Source organism: Pogonomyrmex barbatus, unplaced genomic scaffold (assembly GCF_055798465.1).
Source record: "Pogonomyrmex barbatus isolate J1 unplaced genomic scaffold, ASM5579846v1 scaffold3, whole genome shotgun sequence".
Classification (NCBI taxonomy): Eukaryota; Metazoa; Arthropoda; class Insecta; order Hymenoptera; family Formicidae; genus Pogonomyrmex; species Pogonomyrmex barbatus.
This window is the reverse complement of record NW_028297127.1, coordinates 16,144,200-16,163,059: the sequence shown is the minus strand read 5'-3', so window position 1 is coordinate 16,163,059 and position 18,860 is coordinate 16,144,200. Positions and strand designations below refer to the sequence as shown.

Sequence of the window (18,860 nt, the reverse complement as noted above, 5' to 3'; positions counted from 1 at the left end):
CGCAGCGTCATACGCGAGAAATCAGATGGAAATGGAAACAAGTTGAGGTCAAGTTATACCAAGAAAAAGTCAGCGCTATAGAAGCATCTCGTTCAATTCATGTAAGAACGAAAAAATACTAGCAAATATAACGATTCTTAGAAACGATTTGCAACTTTTCCTCTTTAGCCGGGAATCCCATAGCGAAAACGAAGAGAGATTAAAGATGTGTCATGCTAAGTCCTCGTGACATTACACGAATGTGTCACTAATATCGGAAATAGTGGAAATAGATCGTAAATAGTACATCTCTGAAAAAAAAAACACTTTTTTAAAAACAAATGTTTGAGAGTCATTATATATTTATATATACAACAAAAAATTAATAATTCTATCTATGTTAATAGAATAATGCATATTATTTGATAAATCAATAGTCAAAACCAATAAATTAAACGAAGTTTAAATAAAGTTCGATTAAAATTATTATATGAATAATTCGTTTAATTTATTGGACTATTAATTTATTAAATAATATGCATCATTTTATTAACGTAGATATAATTATTAGCAAAGATTAATTATATAGTTCAAAATTTTATTTAAGCAATTTATTGAAATAATTGTTAATTAAATTAATGGCAATCGAAAAAGTTTAGCTCTTAGATCGACTTTAGTTTCGTCTTCGATAATTTGCTCAGTTCGAAATAGATTTGACAATTTGACTGCGAATTTACAAAGTCATACAAGCAATACAGATTTTTATTTTTGTTATGTTTGTTAAAAAAAAAAATGTTAGATCACGAATAACATATTACGCAAATCGAAATATCGAGGTTTAAAAATTCAAATAATTGATATAACATTGTATGCAAGTTTTTCGCGTATTTCTGCACATTGCGCGAAGAAAAATACAGGTAAAAAGTAATAAACGCGGAAATTCCTACACGCACAGTGCGGATAAAAATTCGGTAAATGTTAACAAAAATAAGTAAACGTGCATAACATGACGAGGTTAGGAATTCATAATGAATACTGAGAAAGATTATAACAATATCTTTGCTGACATGACAAAATACTGCTGTTGATTCCGCTCGTATTTTAAATTATAACATATGAACCCTGATTCGATTTGTTCTTCAAAATATGGATTGAATCAACTTATGTTCATTTCTATCAATTAATTTTAATTTTGATTTAATTTACTTTTTATCTTTTATTTAGTTCTAAAAATTACAAAAACTTAATATATTAAATCAAAATTAACCTGTATTAGGCAGAAAGAGGCAAAAGAAGCATCATATTTATAATAATTATTATAATATAGAACAATTATTTATAATATATTATTGGTCATACGTTCTCAGAATATCATCATGGTATCATTTCGTGCTTTCTCAAAATAACATATAAAAATGTCTTTACGATCCTTTCTATTATCGGTAAATGAAGCCTCTTTATCTTGATTACCGCAATACGGTACATTGATCTTTCTTATCACTAACGAAAAAGAAAACAAAAAAGAGAAGAGAGCAACCGATTACATACTCCAAGACGAGCCACATCTAAATATTGCGAGATCCGCATAAATCTTTTAAGCGATTGGTATTAAACGCCGTAACGCTCGTATTCTTGATTTGCGATGCATAATTTTCATTTCGTTTTCCGATAACCGTATCGGATACCGCGCATTGGCGCGTTATTTTTATCAATGTGCTTACATTCGGCGCACTTCAGTCACGCAGAAACTCCACGCGCACGGCGCAAGTCACGTAGAAATTATTTAGCGAAGGATTCTTTTTTTTTTTTTTTTATTCCTTTCAATTGTGACGCGATGCGAAGGGAGGAATTCCTCGCGAGAGATTCGGAAATTTGATGAACGCACTTCGAACGCGGAAAGATCGTGCACCTCACGTGTACGCGCGCGCACCCGCTCGCCCGCCCGCCCGCTCGTCCGCGCGCTAGGATCCAGCTCGCGTGCGTGCATGTCCATCCAGGCACGCGGCGAAACGTCATCGCGTCGCGCGTGCACGGCGTTCGCCTCGGAGGTTATGTCGGGCTATGTTTATCGCCTCTCGATTATTCCTAAACGTCGCGGTGAACGCGACAACGTGACCTTTGGCCGAGCGGGCGCGCACTTTATTTCCCTCGCTGAATCGCGCGACATCGCGCTGGATCCGCATCGCGATGATTTATCTTTGCTCCAGTTCGCTGATGACAACCTGCTGGAGAGTTCGACGGTTTTAGTAATAATAATGATGGAACTGATGGACTGATAGAACGTGCACGGGCAAGATACGTCATGGCGAGCGCGAGGAGCGAGGTAAGTTCGCTGATTATTGTTGCGATAATTTCCCTCATCTCCGCCTTTGACAATGAAAGTGAACATAACCTCTTCCCGCGACCGATATCTGTCATTGTGACAGCAACGTGGAGCATAGCTCGATAAAGCAATGGCAATTTTTGTAAATTTCTTGTGAAATATTTTACAATTTCTGTAAATATTCGTATTAAGTATTTTATGACGAGTATTCTGAAATAGCTGTGACACATTAAAAAAAAAAATTGTTACAGTAAATTGTATGGCCGCTGTTTTTTTTAAACATAGTTTTCACTTTGCAGGATAGAATCATTTTAGAAGCGGAGACTGTCTTTCTGTTGATGAAAAAAGGTTTTCCCATTTCTCGCAATGTGAGAGCTCAATGGCTGCTGGAGCACTTGGACTCTGTGATAAGTATACAATGTCCAAGTATAAAGAATAAGGAGGAACCGGAGTTAGAGATAGTGTCGGTGCTACCAAGAGATAGGCCTGTCGCTTGGTCGATAGATACCAGCCACCAGTTTCTTTATAAAGTTGTTTCGACGACATCGATTATATTCCTGGCGCACAAGTACAGGATAGTCTTTAGTTTAGATTTAAGTCCGTCGCTTGCTACTGTCGTAAGTATTGTGAGATTAATAATTCTATTATGAAATATGAATTCAAGAATAAAATAAAATAAATATCCCTTTAGGATGTACAAAGTGGAGAGATTGTCATTGATGAAGTATGTCTGGCGACAAAACGGTGTCTTGAAGGTATAACCAGACCAGTAAGTGTTGTTTTAATATGTTATAAATGCATGTAGACAAAAATTTATAAAAATTTATTGTATGTTTATAGTTTATGATACCAGGCAGCAAACGTGTAATGCAACCTGAAATTTATGTGACTGTGATAGCTCATACACCGTTCTTTACAAGTCCGGCGCAACAAGTACTGGTACAGGGATGGCTGATCACTGTGAATAATGTAAATTCTCTTACACAATATATAGAAAAACAGTTGTACCTATTAGAGGAGCGAGTGGCAAATGTTACAGCCATAGCTAATCAACAGTTAGAAAATTTAAGGGCAGAAAGTGAGCGTTTGGTAGGGAGGCTTTTTGAGGAAAGTAGCAACTGTTTGAACAAAAATAATTGTAGTATCTCTATAGTTTCGCCGGAAGCTAGTTTTGTAAATATGCTAAGATATGGAATGCTGGCTCTGACTCTCCTACCTGAGCACAGCTGTGCACGTGAGTTCACAATTTATAATCATATTTAATAGATTGCTACATAATAATACATTTTTACTACGGATAAGACAATAGTATGGAAAATGAAGAATATAGAGAAAGATTTTCAGATATGGTAATAGTCACGGATGGTATCGTCGGAATTAAGAATGCTCATACGTTAGATTCCATTATACAGCAGCTACGCGCTACAACGGTTGCTTGCAGCTTTTTGCGTGTAGGCAGCGCGTATGATCCACATTGCGCGGATGGTTTAGTGCCATATCAAGATTTGCTATATTTCATTGCCGCAGCTACGCTCGGCAGTTATATGTCCTTCAACTCATATGTTGTATGTAATTTTTAATCTATATTGATACGTTTGGCTACTTTGTAGCAATATTAATGCGACGTAATATTCTATCTATAGATACCTGCGCAAGGAACAGATATGAATCTTTTTCATAAACATTTTTTATGTTGGCAATTATATCGGAACATATCGGACGACGATACATCGGATCGTCACTGCTGGCGAACTAAAAATGATTGCTTCCACGGACACAAAAGCGGTCAACTTTTAAAGAAAAAACAGATTGATGATAAAGTTACTTGTACCTTAAGCAGTCTATTATGTTGTCGTTTAAGAGAAGGATACTTGATAAAAAGAGCCAATATACGAGACGATGTTCTTGAGATAAGTTTTGTGTTATTATGGAAAACAAATGTTTTTTTAGAATATCTAGTAATGTGTCCATGGTCTTCAAAATCGTTATCTCTCTCGAACGTAATACAATATACTATAACCATAGAAGGTAAACTGTAAATAACATATAATTTTAGATATTAAATTACATTTCTGTCTGTAATCTGAATTAAATTTTTATTATAGCGCCATATGAATTTTTACATGACATTACATGTCTATCAAAGAAACCGTTGAACTCGCATTATCGTCAAGGAGTCATTTCTCGTTTTTGGACAGCATTGACTTCGTTAACCGAAAGCGATAATATGTTGGCACACTTTAGCTGGTTTCCAGGCTCTGGATGGACTTGGTATAGTGTACCAGATACTATCAGAAGCGGGATGCCTGTGTTTTATTTATCATCTTATCCATCACCAAGTACAGTACAGCTTAGGTATATTATATTTATTTGCATAAATATTATAATACTTCACATATTATAGCTGTGATGAAAATAAAATTCAAAAACAACGCTATTATAATTTGTCACATATGCATATTTTATAGCGACGCTGCCTGTCCACAATTCGGACAGATATGGCAACCGGTTGTCTCTTTGGATCCGCTTCAGTGGGCACGTTGGATGCACACTCAGAGGATTACATTAATCCTAGCTTACGACAGACCATTGCCGAGACATCTTCATCAAGCAAATCAGAGTGGTCGTTTTCAATGCGTTCAGAGTCGGCAAGCGGCAGCTGTTTTATATGCCATGCTGAAAAATTGGGCGACTTTTGTATTAGTCGAAAATCACACGTATGTCCAGTTCATATACAGAGAGGCGGAAAAGCCGCCGGTGTCATTCTCATTGATTCGCATTAATTGCAAAGCGCTCTGTGTCGTACTCAATATAGCTTTCGCCGGCGGCACTGAAGGTGTCGTCCGCCATAACGTAGTTGTAGATCTCGTGGACAGACTATCTAAGCTCACATTGCCAAATAGGCCGACGGAGCAACGTGAGATTCCATGTTGTACAATAATACATAAATCGCTCGAGCGAATTCTTGTAAGATATGAGCGTATACCGAGCAATTTGAGTATGGTAGTGTTTCCCGACGGGACTCAGCCAACTTGTACAAGGACTGCACTGGGATTATTGGGAGGTAGTTTAACAACTACCTTGTCTAGATATTTGTATCACAATCGATGGCTGTGGCATGTAAAACGGCCATTTGTTCAGACTATCCCGGGAATTACTTTATCTAGATTAAACATTACTGCAATCGCGAGAATACTATCCACAATTACGAAGTAAATAAATTCATATTGACTAATACATTATGAGAATTACGAGAATAACAGTAAGAAAATAATTGGTTTTATTTGTAGAATACGTCTAGGAGAAGGCTTCAATTTTGCATATTCGGCGGCTGGTATTACAAACATGGTGTTAGAAGTGCAAATGCAGGGCTTCGGAAATGACGAGAATTTTTATCCATGTATTATTCAATACGTTTTATTTCCACCACATGTTGTACCAAGTGCAACATTAGAACGCGATAGCGGCACCGACGATGATACAGAAGAAGGTAAAATTATTTATCAATTAAATAAAAAAAATTATATAATAATATGTTTTGTATATATTAGGTGTCACCGAGGCAGAAGTGTGGACTGAAGATTCTGAAGGATACAACGATTTTCAAATTGTTACGGAAGTTTGGGTTGAACCCCAATGTGGATATGTACAAATACCTACACAATCAATTGCTATGTATATGCATCCTCTGCAGTATCATCAACTGCCAGATGCAGTAAGTAAATTCACAATAACTATTAATAAAAATTTCAATTTTATGCATGTACATATGTATGTTGAGTTATTAATAGAATGATATACTCATTAATATTTTTTTAATTTATTAAATTATTAAAACATATATTGTTTTCATAATTTATCTAATATAAATTAAAATTAAGCAAAGTTTTTTTTATATATATTTCTACTCTATCTCTTTTACTAAAATGTATCGTAACACTATGAGCTTGCTGAAGATAAGACGCAGTTAATTCCATGAACGTCTTAAGAATGATAAGATATCTTCACTCGATATTTCTCTGATATATTTGCAATATATATAAAACGGTAGAAATATTAAAAATTACAATACTAATCGTTAACGTTCATGTGTTATCACGTAATTTTTGACGATAATTCTTAATAATATTCCAAGAAAATTCTGTGATATCTTAAACATTTACTTTACTAGATTATTGCAACATATAAATATCTATTGGATAATTTTTGAAACTGCTTATTCAAATTTACACTAAATGTATGAGATATGTACATATAAAATTAATATGTAATCCTAACTCTTTATCATAACTTCATAAGTTTCTGAAACGGATTACTTTCCGAAATTAACTCCTATCCTTCTTATCTTGAGCTAACTTGATAATGCTGCGTATAGTAACAGAAAAATTATTCTGACGTACAATCATCTAAAGTGTTTTATTTTGCTAGGTACTGAAATCTATCTAATAGCAAATATCGCTCGGTGATAGCGGATTATTTAACTTTCTTTGTTTCTAGCTTAAGTTATCACGCTTTGCGGCACATTTTCGACATCTATATGTACGCCCATCCGCATTCTCGAGATTTCGGCGGAAATGTGCTCTTTTCCAATTCCTATCTTCCAGAACATTAGAAATATCTAAAAAAAAAAAAATGTGTATTTGCTTAACGATAGGTGTCCATCAATTCCGTATCTATAAACTCATCTAGACAAATAGTGTCTTAAAAGGGATATAGAACGTATAATTTTTATATCTAATATTAAAAAAATAAATCACATTAGGCATGTATAATTACTCTGATAAAAGAGAGAATAATTAATAATTTAAAGCAATATAGTAATAGAACGTGATTCGCGTAAATATCTTAACTTCATGGCATGTAGTTTTATCTTCAATCTTATCTTTCTTCCAATTCTGATAGAGATGCTTATAAAATCCGTGTATGCACTGTCATTTGATGATGAAGGACGATAAGGATAAAGATATTTCTCTTTCTATGATCTCAATACGATTTTATTGTAATTTTTTTCTACATACAAATTAGAGAGAAGTAGATTTAATATTTTATATGTATATGTATATATATAATTTTTTAAATTTTTGTAACTTTTTTTAAAATATTAATTTTTATTTATTTATTTTTATCACTTTAATCTATTAAGCAAATAATGATTGATATATTTTTATATAAATAATATTAATATTAATAAACAATAAAATTGTAATAATTACACTTGATAAAAAGAATATGATTTATTAATCTATGTATAATTTATGTATTATTTGAATCTCTTAAAATTGTTGAAATTATATCTATATATCGTAGATCATTAATTGTTTTAATTTCATATAAATCTCTTAATAGAAATTAAGAGAAATTATATGAAATTTAAAACAGGAAATTACTTTTCTATAGATGTACTTGATAATTAAAATTTGTATCATATTTTTGTAATACGAATATAATTCTAGCAAATTTACGTTAACTAGATAACTTATCTGATTCACTCGTAACCTGGAGAACGTCGCTAATCAGAAGACCAAATTTCAAGATACACCAACATTGATACGTATATTATATTTTATTTCACAACGAGAAATAATCTAATTAACTGATTCTTACTTTTCTATATATATTTATTTTTTTAATTTATTTAATGATTTTTACTTCTAGACCAAATTCAAATTAAAAAAAAAAAAAAACAGTTCTTTTTTTGCTCATTCGATAGTGTGTGAAGTTTAAAGACATATCATACTCATTGACTTGGCAATTCATGCGCGCTTTAACAGTTTGAATTAAAATGAAATGCAAACACTCATTTTATGAGGTGGATTTACATTTAATGACGTTGCGTATATTGTCTTCGAATTTCGAAGTTTTCGTAGATAGAGATCCTTCTAACGAACTTTTCATGGATCCGATAATCATATGGGAAAACACCTCACGCATCGAACAACTTTTTCGATTTATCTTTCGGAACTAGAAGCCAAAGCTAACGAAGAAGTATCAATTATCAGAAGTCGTTACATCACGCAAACATTTATCTACGTTTCACAAAGGTATATTCGATCGGGCAAATGCATTCTTCTTCATAATTTCTTTTTTTATCTCCACCTTTATATCATATATTATCATCTTCTATATTGAAAGAAGAATAAAACTCGATCAGGATGATTTTGTTATTATATTGGAATTCCTATATGCGCTTCTTGGGAGGATATTAACGAGAAGAAGCGCTTAGTTTCGAAAGACGAAAGATCTCATTTTTGGTGTTCGTGTTTCCGGCTTGTGAAATGGAGAACGGCCTGCGGAAAAGAGAACGAGGAACATAAAAGTGTCTATCGCTACATATCGTTATCGTTATCGGGGTGTGGCTTCGATATCGATGAGGGTCCTCGGAACGAGGTGTTCCTATCAGTCGCCTCGGGTATATATATAAGTCCCAATACGCGCCCTGCGCTCACTAGTGATCTCGGATTATCTTTTTCGCGTAATTTTACGACATCGCACGTTCGGTTACCTTTGCACAGCTCTACGTGTTCCCAGGCCTCTTATCGCTGAATCCCCGGTGACGATTCTTTATCACGTTTTGCACGCAGATTGGAAGTGATCGTGGTTTCCGTCGCACATCTAAGTCTCTCAAAATGGCCTTCGCGCGACATTGTCCTTGGGTCATCGGGCTCGATCGTCCTGTCTCAATGACGAATCTCATTCGTAATTCTCTCCCGAGAAGATGACACGACTGGATTTCCGCTCGCCCGCGCGTTCGTGAAGAGCCTCGCGGGATAAAGTCTTCGTCCCGTTATCATCAGGTGACTTCGCTCGAGATTAGAACCGAGGAGAACATAGTCGACCGCCTCTGAAGTAGACATGCGAAATGCATGTCGTCTATGCATCGTCCGCTCCGTGTTCTTTTTGGAAATCTTCGTATCCGCGTTATTCTCAGTTGGAAGTGAAGATCTAGGCAGTGAACGACCGTAGGTCCTTGATAACTTGTCAGATCTAACTCTTCCAGCTCAGAGTTTTGCGGCTCCACCTCGTCTCGCAGTCGCAGGCCGCAGTGTGTTGTTTCCCGTATGAATCTTTCACATCCAAGATCAATCATCCCGAGATGCGTGTGATGGGTAACGGGTGTCATGGTTCAAGTGGAGAAGTGGTCTCTGCGCTTTGTATGAAAGTGAGATTCAACTCCTCCAACTTATTCCTGATCCCCCGTGATCGTCGAACTTTCTGTGCGACTTGAATCGTCTGCTCGAGGCGACCTATCTACGAACATGAATGTGATTATCTGCCGATCACCGAGCGACCGAGTGCTACTGACAAATAGACTATAGCTATGAACTTTGTTCTTTCTGTAATCATATGTTAATAACTCGATAAGTGTAATTTTAAGATCAAATACGATGATGATTTTTGTATCTCAAATTTGCGTCATTCTTGTCTCGTATAAAATTATTACGGACATATTTCTTCAAATATATAAATATATATATATATATATATATATATATATATATATATATATTTATTATTATATAAAAAATAAAAGTTTATTATAACATCAAATATGTATATTGCATGTAATATTAAAATTGTTTTTGTAAATCCTATGTCACAAATATGGTATTTTTTCCTATTAGATCGCCCGAATAGATGAGGAATGTATTAACGCTCTGTTGACTCTAGAATACTTGAGCCTCTTGTGCCAAGTAACACCGGTGGAAAAAGATACCGAAATCGTGCTCGGACAAGCGCATCAAGGAATCAAATATCATAGTATTATGGGCACATCTACAGATCGTATCTCGGAATGTCCAAATCCTGCCGAACCTTTCGAAGCGACACCAATCATTGACGAGAGAATACATCCCATGTACTTCTCGTTTGATACTCTGAGCATTTTGCCAAAGTGTCAGCAGGCGGAACTTTTGTTCTCGATGTTTGCCGATGGTTAGAGACTCGTCTTTTAGATTAATGAATAGAGAAGGAACACGAAATTAAATAAATGACTTATTTTGTTAGATCCTGTACATATCGACGAGGATAGGGATAATGCAAATAGAATTCTTATGGATAATTTTCTGGAACATATGAAACAATTGCACAATAAAGAATTATTACTTACGTCGGCAGAATCGCAAAGGTTCACTAGAATGCTTCTTAACAGGCCACGCGAGAATATTCCACCGTTACCTTTCTTTATGCAAAAAGGTACAATATTCGACTTCTCAGTTATTATCTTATGAAAATAATAAATATTGCTTTACATTGCAATTTTATGTTTCGCGAAAATATCATACTTCACGATCATTTTAAATCATTTTATATCGTGTAACTTTTATATTTTAGAAAAGAATTGTAAAGATGACGCATCGGAGATTTATCCAAGATGGAAGTGTTTCGTTAAAGGAATTAGCACGACACATGTCATTATTACAATATTACCAGCGACTGAAAAAGATGTTCGTTTAATAATGTATACAGGCGATAATTGCACAAGTAACAATTCCGAGAAAAATTGTGATTCTGATATTTTCGACCTTGATATAAACGAAAAGGTATCATCTCCAACATTGTGTGCAGAAAATACAAATTTACCCGATTTTGTGACATTGGAACGCAGAGAATCCAAAATTTCTAATCAATCTACTACTGCAAATAGCACGTCGAAGGCTAATGTGGAACATAATTTTGATAATATTGACAATGAGGGAAGCCTTGTTATACCTGTATACGTATATGATTGTTCACTAGCATTATTAATTGATGCACTGGTCGGTCAATTGCAAACACCTCAGAATAAAGACATCTATCAAGATCATACCTTTAAAATTGGGGAACAAATTTCCGAAGATTTTGTCAGTCTTAAATCAGAAAACAACACAAAACCCTCATCTCCTGAACCAAAGAGCGAAGATTCTGACAATATTTCTAGTGGTAGGCGAACATTTTAAAGATATAATGTTAATTATGAAAAAAAAGATATAATTTTTCAAAGAATAATTGTCATTTTTTTATCGAAATTGTTATCGAAATCATTGATAATATTCTAATATTTTTAACAAAATTGATCTTTTGCATTAGATCAACGAAGTTTGATGGAGCATTGCAAATTGTTGAGCTTAGCGCATTGCCATTGTTATGTTGTCGCGGTTTATAAATCACTTGCGTTGCAACAAGCATTAAGCTACGAAGATATGGAGGCTGCTGTAGGACAATGCGAAGAAAATCTGATTGAAATTAATATTACAAATTATCTAAGATCGGTATGCAGGCATTTGAGCATGTTGCCAGAAGGCGATTTGCTGAATCAATTAAAAATCTCTGCGTGCAATGATGTTAAACCATTACACAGTTTGATAAAAAATAAATTTAAAAGGATTATGGCAGTCTCATTTAGGCCTGTACCTGCACATCCAGAATTTTATTATTGTTTACCATCATGGATGTCGGAGAAAATAGTATGTTTCTTTGTATATTCTGTATTTTTATAATATACAATACGTAAACTTTATTATTTTACAAAAATCATATTTTCAGGAAGTGGTGTCACATAGAACAGATAGCGATGATGATTTAGACGAATTTACATGTCATTCTGAAATCCCGGCTCCAAAAACAGATAATTCTTCTAATCAAGGTAGATAATAATCAAGAGATACTTTATTATAAAAACAAAAATTTTCATTAAACATATTAAGTATACATGTATTATTACTTGTTAGTGAGTCAACTTGTCAATACATGGCCAGTCATGAATCTTCATAACAATAAGAAGTTGTCTCATTCCAATTCAAAGGATTCACTTATAAGCGATTTCGATGAGGAAAACACATGGAATGTGAAAGATCAGCCGCTGTTTTTACACTTAAGCTGCTCGATTCGTTTTCGCTCTGAACTTTTTAGTATACCCGTTAAACTAATGCCTACTTGCTTTACCGAGATTATTCAAAGGATTAATAACAGCAAAGAAAAAAATTTTACTGAGTTAAACTTAGATGATCTGAAAGTTACTTTGGATATCATTTGTCTGAGCCTTCCAAAAGAAGTATTGGAAGTGACATTAGAACGTTCTCCCGCATTGAGGACGACATCTTATTGCAGCGCATCGACGTTTGGTAGCATGCCGAGCGGTAGCAGTTCGGATGCAAATACGAAGGCTGAATCGATACAGGAAAGAATGCCACATCCACCTCAACATCATGCGGTGGCTCAGTTGAAGGATGAGATAGAATGGTTGTTGCGAGATGAAACCGCGACAGCACTTCTGGATCATCCTTCACCGAGCGCAGATACATTAAAGTTTATAGCACAGCATGTGTCGGAATCTACCGGGAGGTCCAGTTGCTCGATGGATAAAGTACCTTTACATTTTGTCTTTCCGTCAGAAAATAGTGCACCTAAATTTTTGAAGGAATTAAAAAATCTTGAGATTGACAAATACTGCATTTACCAAGAGACTGATTTATTCTATTTTATTAAGAAACAAAAAAAAATAATACCTGATATCGAAGCAGATACATTACATGTAGACATAAAGGAACAGTCACTGAAAGACGGTAAATAGTCATATTATTTGCAGCCTCATTAAACAATTATAACAATTATATAATTAAATTTAATTGAAAAATAATATCTTTTTCCTTTCAAAATTATGACGTATTTTTAAATAATTTAAAATAAAACATACATTTTTAATTGTTAAGATGTAATTACAGATGAAAGCATTGAAAATGTCGAACAGGAAGAGCTATCTACTATGATACAAATAAATGGGCAGGATTCTGGAGATGCGCCGGGTTATTATTCTGAAATATCAAGTATAGCCGAAGGAAAACACGGGACGGATGATGGATATGAAGGCGATAGCAGTAATTCCGAGGATGATTATCAGTGGTTAATAGAACTTGATAAACGCAGAAGTTGTTTACCCAATTTCTGGTTAATTATGAGTGTCGAAAGTAGTCATGTTAACATTTATTTTCACTGCAGGTTGGTAAATCAAGATAAAAATCTTTATTTATAGAACAGTTAGATATAAAATTTATAATATCAACAATTTTGTTATATAGATTTTTGGAACTTTCTTCACCGGAAGTAGATTGTTATTTGCAAATACAGAAAATGTTGCTGACTCAAATCAAAGCTATATGCCGACGAGTAAATCAATATTTACTTTTACAAAATCTTCACGATACTCGTACATGCGATCTACTATTGGAAGCAGAATCTACTGAAGATCATAATACTTGGAGAGAAACTGGCGGAGAGCCCGGAAATCTTTCTCAGATTCATAATTCTTCAGCGAATGTTACACCTGGCATGTTCAGATGCCCCGTTATTTGGGAGGAACCCTTCAATTTGCACCCTCGCTTAAAGACCGGACCTGGAAGATCCGGATTATCGAGAGGGATTAAAGCATTACATGGCGTACTCAATAGACTCTCTGTTAATAATCGAAATAATATGTTTGTGTATCAAGAAAATAATGAAAATGTATTTTATCTTCGGCTTCACGAGCAGACGAACGACGGTAATACTTTGCAGAATAAATTGTCCGAGAGTGATGAGAAGTTGGTCGTCTCGCGTAGTAACAGCGTCGCATCTTTATCGCAGGCTAAAAGCATCAGTCTGGTGAATGATCATGCAATACCGAACGACACGAGACCCAGAGTTCGTTCGTTTGGCGAAAAAGAGTCCGATATTTTGAACAAAACTGGCGATTCAATTATCCTGATGGTACACGGGATATCGGAAGCCGGTCCGGAAGTCAAACGGGATTTAGTACAAGTATTGCAAAATCGCCTTGACGACGCGGTGTTAGAAGTATTGTCTGTGATGTTGGCGCGTAATCCAATGTGCAAGCTGACACCGGCAGATGTACACTTTATACAAAAACCCTACAAGTCTCCAGAATGTACGGTGCAATTGTCAGTGCAATCGCATTGTTTGCGATACATGGATGCCTTGGGATATTACTTAAGGCAAAACATATTGCAATTTTTGTATACACCAAAATATACGGATCTCGGCGCACATTATCATTTTCAGGATTATACTCCATTAGACGGTACCAGAAAGAAAGTATCCGAATCAGACATTTTTTTATACAATCAGAGTCACTCGAGTGGTAGCAAAGGTATAGCTTGCATCGCATTAGCTATTACCGATGGTAAAGGAGAATCTGGAACATGTTCGAATGATCCGAACAATGAGTCGAGCTTTTCTAAATTATTGAAAATTGAGAATTTCGAGAGTATCGTATCGACCAATGTTTACGATCATAAAAATGATTCTAAACCGAACACGCAAGAATTAATCGAATTTCGGATTTGGAAACAGGGCAGAGTCAATTTAGAGTCATTAATTGTGAAATTGTCATCCGCTGTGAAACATGGTACTTGGGACCTGGTCACGGAGTATAATCTTTTAGCAACACCTTTGACGGAGCCAGTAGCTTTCAGTTCTTCAATCGAAGAAACTACACCGGAAAACAAAGAAATTCAGACGCCTATAAAGTCACAGTTACAAAAAATTTCTGATAATTTATCGCTTAATCAATATGAACTCGGTGAGAAAGGAAAATTAAATGAGGTTTATCATACTACGCTAGCACGTTGGTTTCAATTTGCCCTAGAAATGAGTGTTCCTGCTGTCAAGAAGCACGAAGTGATCATTCATCATCGGCATGCGATTCCCGTGATCGTGAGAGAACTGCAGAATCTCATACGCAATCAAGATCCAGACACGTTTAGTAAAGTTTTTGTTTTGCAAGATCGACAACCATTCCTAAACAAATTTGTCGTTTCGCACAAAACTGGATCTACACTCAAATGGTCTGAAAGTATTCGGAATAATTTCGATCAATCATTAGCAGAAAACACAGACCAAGAAACCGCAGATTCGCCCGTATATGTACCACATGAGTTCAACAAAGACGAACAAACGACTTACATCAAATGTATTTTAATCGCAAGAAATTTCCATCAATGGAAAGCATCTTTGAGTAAAGAGATAGATCCAGAATTGCTTGCGCCTAAAGGTTAGTTAAATTTAACAATTTTTAACTTATGTCTTATATATATTATTATTAATTCTTTTCATGTTATGTTTCATGTTACAGATCAAAAGCAATTGCAAAAATTTAATCCCTTAATATCGGAATCGAATTTTGTGCCTAGACAAAGAATACTATTAGCTGAAATATTAAGTGACAATGTTAGTGCTTATTATATAATACATAATTATAAAATATGTGTCACAAGAATTAATTAAACTTTATATTAAACTTTATATTAATTTTTCAGATAATTATTTATATGTATAATTGGTCCAAGGAAAAATCAGAAAAATTGATAAAACAAACGACAAGTTTAGGTACATGGTTGTCTTCTAGATCGAGTCTATTTACCAGCATAATCATGCAAAAATTGGGCATATTTCATCACAAACTCACCCGAGAACCTCAGCAGAGAGAGCATAGTTCTCAATATTATCAGATCAATGACATGGAAAGTCTAGCGAAATTTCCAAGTCAGTCAAATACCGATAGTAAAGACTGGACGCGAGCAAGCAATCGAGCGCAATCGATGAGGAACAACGCGTCTTCGTGGGTTCAGGTAGTCGGACAGGCAATGCGTGATGCAAAACCAAGCACTCCGCATCCTCATAATACGACGGATGCGATTGTAAAGGCTGCCTATGATTTACAAGATCTACGGCATCGAGAAAAAAAAATCAAAGGTAATGTTGATGTCATTTAATGTATGACTAAGAATAGTAATATAACTGAGATATTTTTCTAAAATTTGTAGAGGACTCGGAGAGACTGTACGCGATGTGGCAGAGCCGCACGTCTAACATACCGATATCGCTGAATACTTTGAACACGTTCAAGCAGCATTCTCGGTTAATACACTTCTGTCACACGCCTCTCCTCTTTTTACCAGCCTGGCGTTTGCAGTCTGCCGCCACGAGAGATCATTCGTTGACGGCGCCGCAATCGTCTCACTTTAACGTGAATGGCAACGTGCACGAACAATCGTCGCAAGCAACACAGTCAAGACAAGAAGTGACGAACGCGATTATGATAAAGTGGCATCAAGAGCTCTGCAAGTCAATGTTGTCCGAATATAAACAGTATCTACAGATTTTAGGCTTCAATCCAATTCAAGTAGAATCACCGCATAAAACGTTCGTTCAAATTCATTGGATTTTGATTAAACACATACACATTTTTTTAAATGTATTGTTTTTCTTTTACAGGGACGAGGAACACGCGCAGCAGCAGTCTTATTATCTCAAGAAATCGATGCTGGGTGGTATTCTGCTGTTCGAAGTTCACCTGTCGCAGCCATTTTTTATCGTGAAGTTACATATCATTGAGTGCAACCGTTTACAGATGAAGACAAGTAGTGGTATGATGAACCAGGTAAAATAAATTCGAATTACATTTACCTTGCATGCATACGCATATAGAATAGTTAGCTTTAAGAAATGGATTTGTTACAGTTTGTACTGAGTTTCGTGGACGTTTGCGACAAGATTCAAATCAACATGCATCTGCACTCGTTTACGTATGATTTTCACTTGCGTTGCATTCACTCTTACATCGCTGGAACTGGATTGTGGTCCTTGCAGCAAGGTTACCATCTTACTCACTTTATGGATGACTTCATCAAATATTATAGCAAGGCACCGAATTACGCCAGAAATCTAATATACAGTGGTAAGTTTCAAAGACACACTTCGACGGTAATTCACATTCATCCCGTAACACGACATACGTTGTTGTTTTAGATGTGATAACTATACGCAATATAGCGATACCTGCGCGTACGTTATACTCATATTTACTTTCGCACGAGAAGGTATACGGTATGCGTGTATTCGTGATGTCTGGCGAGCTCCAGGAATCTCATGACAACGAATATGTCTTGATTAACCTGCAAAGTACTCCTTTAGTAAGTTATTGCGACGCTCAGGATATGAGGTACACAGATGATTTCGACGTGGCGCTAATTGTGTCACGCATGGAACAGTCACCGCAAATCGAAAGGACTGAGATCACTTTAAAATACTATCTGATGTTGACAAGTAAGAGAGAATTGTATCCGAAAAGGGAGGTGGAGAACAACAAGCTAGGAAAGTTTAGGACCGTGTACAGTGTTGGGAAGTCGGCGACTAGCTCGTACACAGAGAGCCCCGTTGAATCCAATTCCGTCTCACCTATGCCGTCGTTCGTGAGGGGCAATTCCAGGACAGAAATGTCGAGTGTCGATCAGCAGGAGAGGAGTCTCGACTCCTCGGGCGATATGCTTGTTAAAGATGCCGATATCAAACCGACGAGCTATAATGTTCATAATAGTTCGGCGCCGACACCTCCACCGGTCCCAAACTCCCCTCTAGCGCAAAATTCCAACATTCCGAGTGCAATTTCGAACGCAACTTCATCATCGTCGTCGCCACATTTGGTGCAGATTCGCCAGGAATCAGTCAACTATTTGGGCTACTATTCATCACACGAACAGCTCATGCAACAAATGATTATGGCCCAAGCAAACGCCGCGCGTCAGCACATAACAAATATGGTGGAGCGTGGCGCATTGCAGTGCCGAACGCATTTACTTTGGGATAAATTATTGGAGAACAAGACGTCGATGACGTATACCGAATTTAAAGAACTTTGTTCTTTGGCTCATATTGAACCCCTTTCCAATTTGGATCCTAGGCTCGGTCCGCTCGTTAACCAACCAGTTTCGTGGTACCAAGCGTTGTCCAAAGTATTGCAAAATAAATATCAAGAGCATCACAAACAGTTCATTACCTCTGACGGGAATATTACCCATCATCTCATATTGCATCCGACTCTGCTTCAAGCATTCATGATGTTGACCATTGATCTACATACATCAAGAGGAGTGAGTAGAACACAAATGCGAAATCTGGAATATAGACGAAAAGTTATCATGGAAAATTAAAATTACGTTTGTTTTAGGATTTATGTGCTGTTTATCGGAAATCCACAGAAATCAACATGCCCATAAACATGGAAGACGTCTATGCCTTAATCGAAGGTTTCGTAAACGCTTGTTGCTTCCATTTATGGATGGGCCTCTGCAATCAGTGATAACATTCCGGACATACAACGCAATATTACATTGCTTGTGAAAATTTTTAGGTACTTAAATTATGTGGTGTTATATACCGATTTAGCAAATTATCCACCGAACGCGCGTATCAGCGCTCTAATTACTAATATATAGATTATTACACTTATACGACTTTGTAAATATGAAATATATATTTTCATGTTACATACATTAATTCTCATGTAATTAATCGAACAATAATTTATTCGGTAATACATATAAAGTTAAAGTTAAAGTATCTTTAAAAGGAGACTCTAAAAATTGTAAACATTACGCAGCATCGACATCTGTCTACTCAGGAAACTCAGAAGTTAGCAATTAAGGACTCTGTGCAATAACAAAAGAATGCAACTGCTTTTTTTTATAAGAAATACAACATTCACTTTATTCTGCGATCCCTAATCAATAATTCCCTAACAATTTCG

General features: G+C 35.7%; 1 protein-coding gene and 1 long non-coding RNA gene across 4 annotated transcripts; one reads left to right on the top strand and one right to left on the bottom strand.

Moving 5' to 3' along the window:
* The first annotated feature begins 1,811 nt into the window (after nt 1–1,811).
* Nucleotides 1,812–18,610, top strand: LOC105428010 (KICSTOR complex protein SZT2). 3 transcript variants are annotated; one of them, XM_089080434.1, is made up of 25 exons: nt 1,812–2,302; nt 2,602–2,919; nt 2,994–3,071; nt 3,143–3,536; nt 3,647–3,867; nt 3,946–4,330; nt 4,408–4,657; nt 4,771–5,514; nt 5,593–5,792; nt 5,854–6,017; nt 9,925–10,234; nt 10,307–10,495; nt 10,634–11,221; nt 11,369–11,745; nt 11,825–11,924; nt 12,010–12,843; nt 13,003–13,276; nt 13,357–15,326; nt 15,408–15,502; nt 15,592–16,027; nt 16,099–16,477; nt 16,550–16,715; nt 16,796–17,012; nt 17,084–18,204; nt 18,282–18,610. In XM_089080434.1, exons 1-25 carry the CDS (start codon nt 2,282–2,284, stop codon nt 18,411–18,413), a joined length of 9,963 nt encoding a protein of 3,320 aa, XP_088936560.1. In that variant the 5' UTR covers nt 1,812–2,281; the 3' UTR covers nt 18,414–18,610. The 3 variants fall into 3 exon arrangements, with proteins under 3 accessions (XP_088936560.1, XP_025074256.2, XP_088936561.1); XM_025218471.2 differs by having other exon boundaries at nt 12,991–13,276; XM_089080435.1 differs by lacking the exons at nt 1,812–2,302; nt 2,602–2,919; nt 2,994–3,071 and having other exon boundaries at nt 3,409–3,536; nt 3,639–3,867; nt 12,991–13,276.
* On the bottom strand, nt 6,700–9,726 carry LOC105428009 (uncharacterized). The gene is made up of 2 exons (XR_967955.2): nt 8,805–9,726; nt 6,700–8,589 (listed from the first exon to the last, which is right to left on the bottom strand). It is a non-coding gene; the product is annotated as an uncharacterized LOC105428009 (long non-coding RNA).
* Nucleotides 18,611–18,860: the final 250 nt, after the last annotated feature.

Coding starts and splice junctions, on each gene's coding strand:
- LOC105428010 (XM_025218471.2), top strand. CDS start 2,282: ATGGCGAGCGCGAGGAGCGAG. Junction 5,793..5,853: donor CGACGATGATACAGAAGAAG/GTAAAATTATTT, acceptor TGTATATATTAG/GTGTCACCGAGGCAGAAGTG. Junction 17,013..17,083: donor CAGAAATCTAATATACAGTG/GTAAGTTTCAAA, acceptor TTGTTGTTTTAG/ATGTGATAACTATACGCAAT.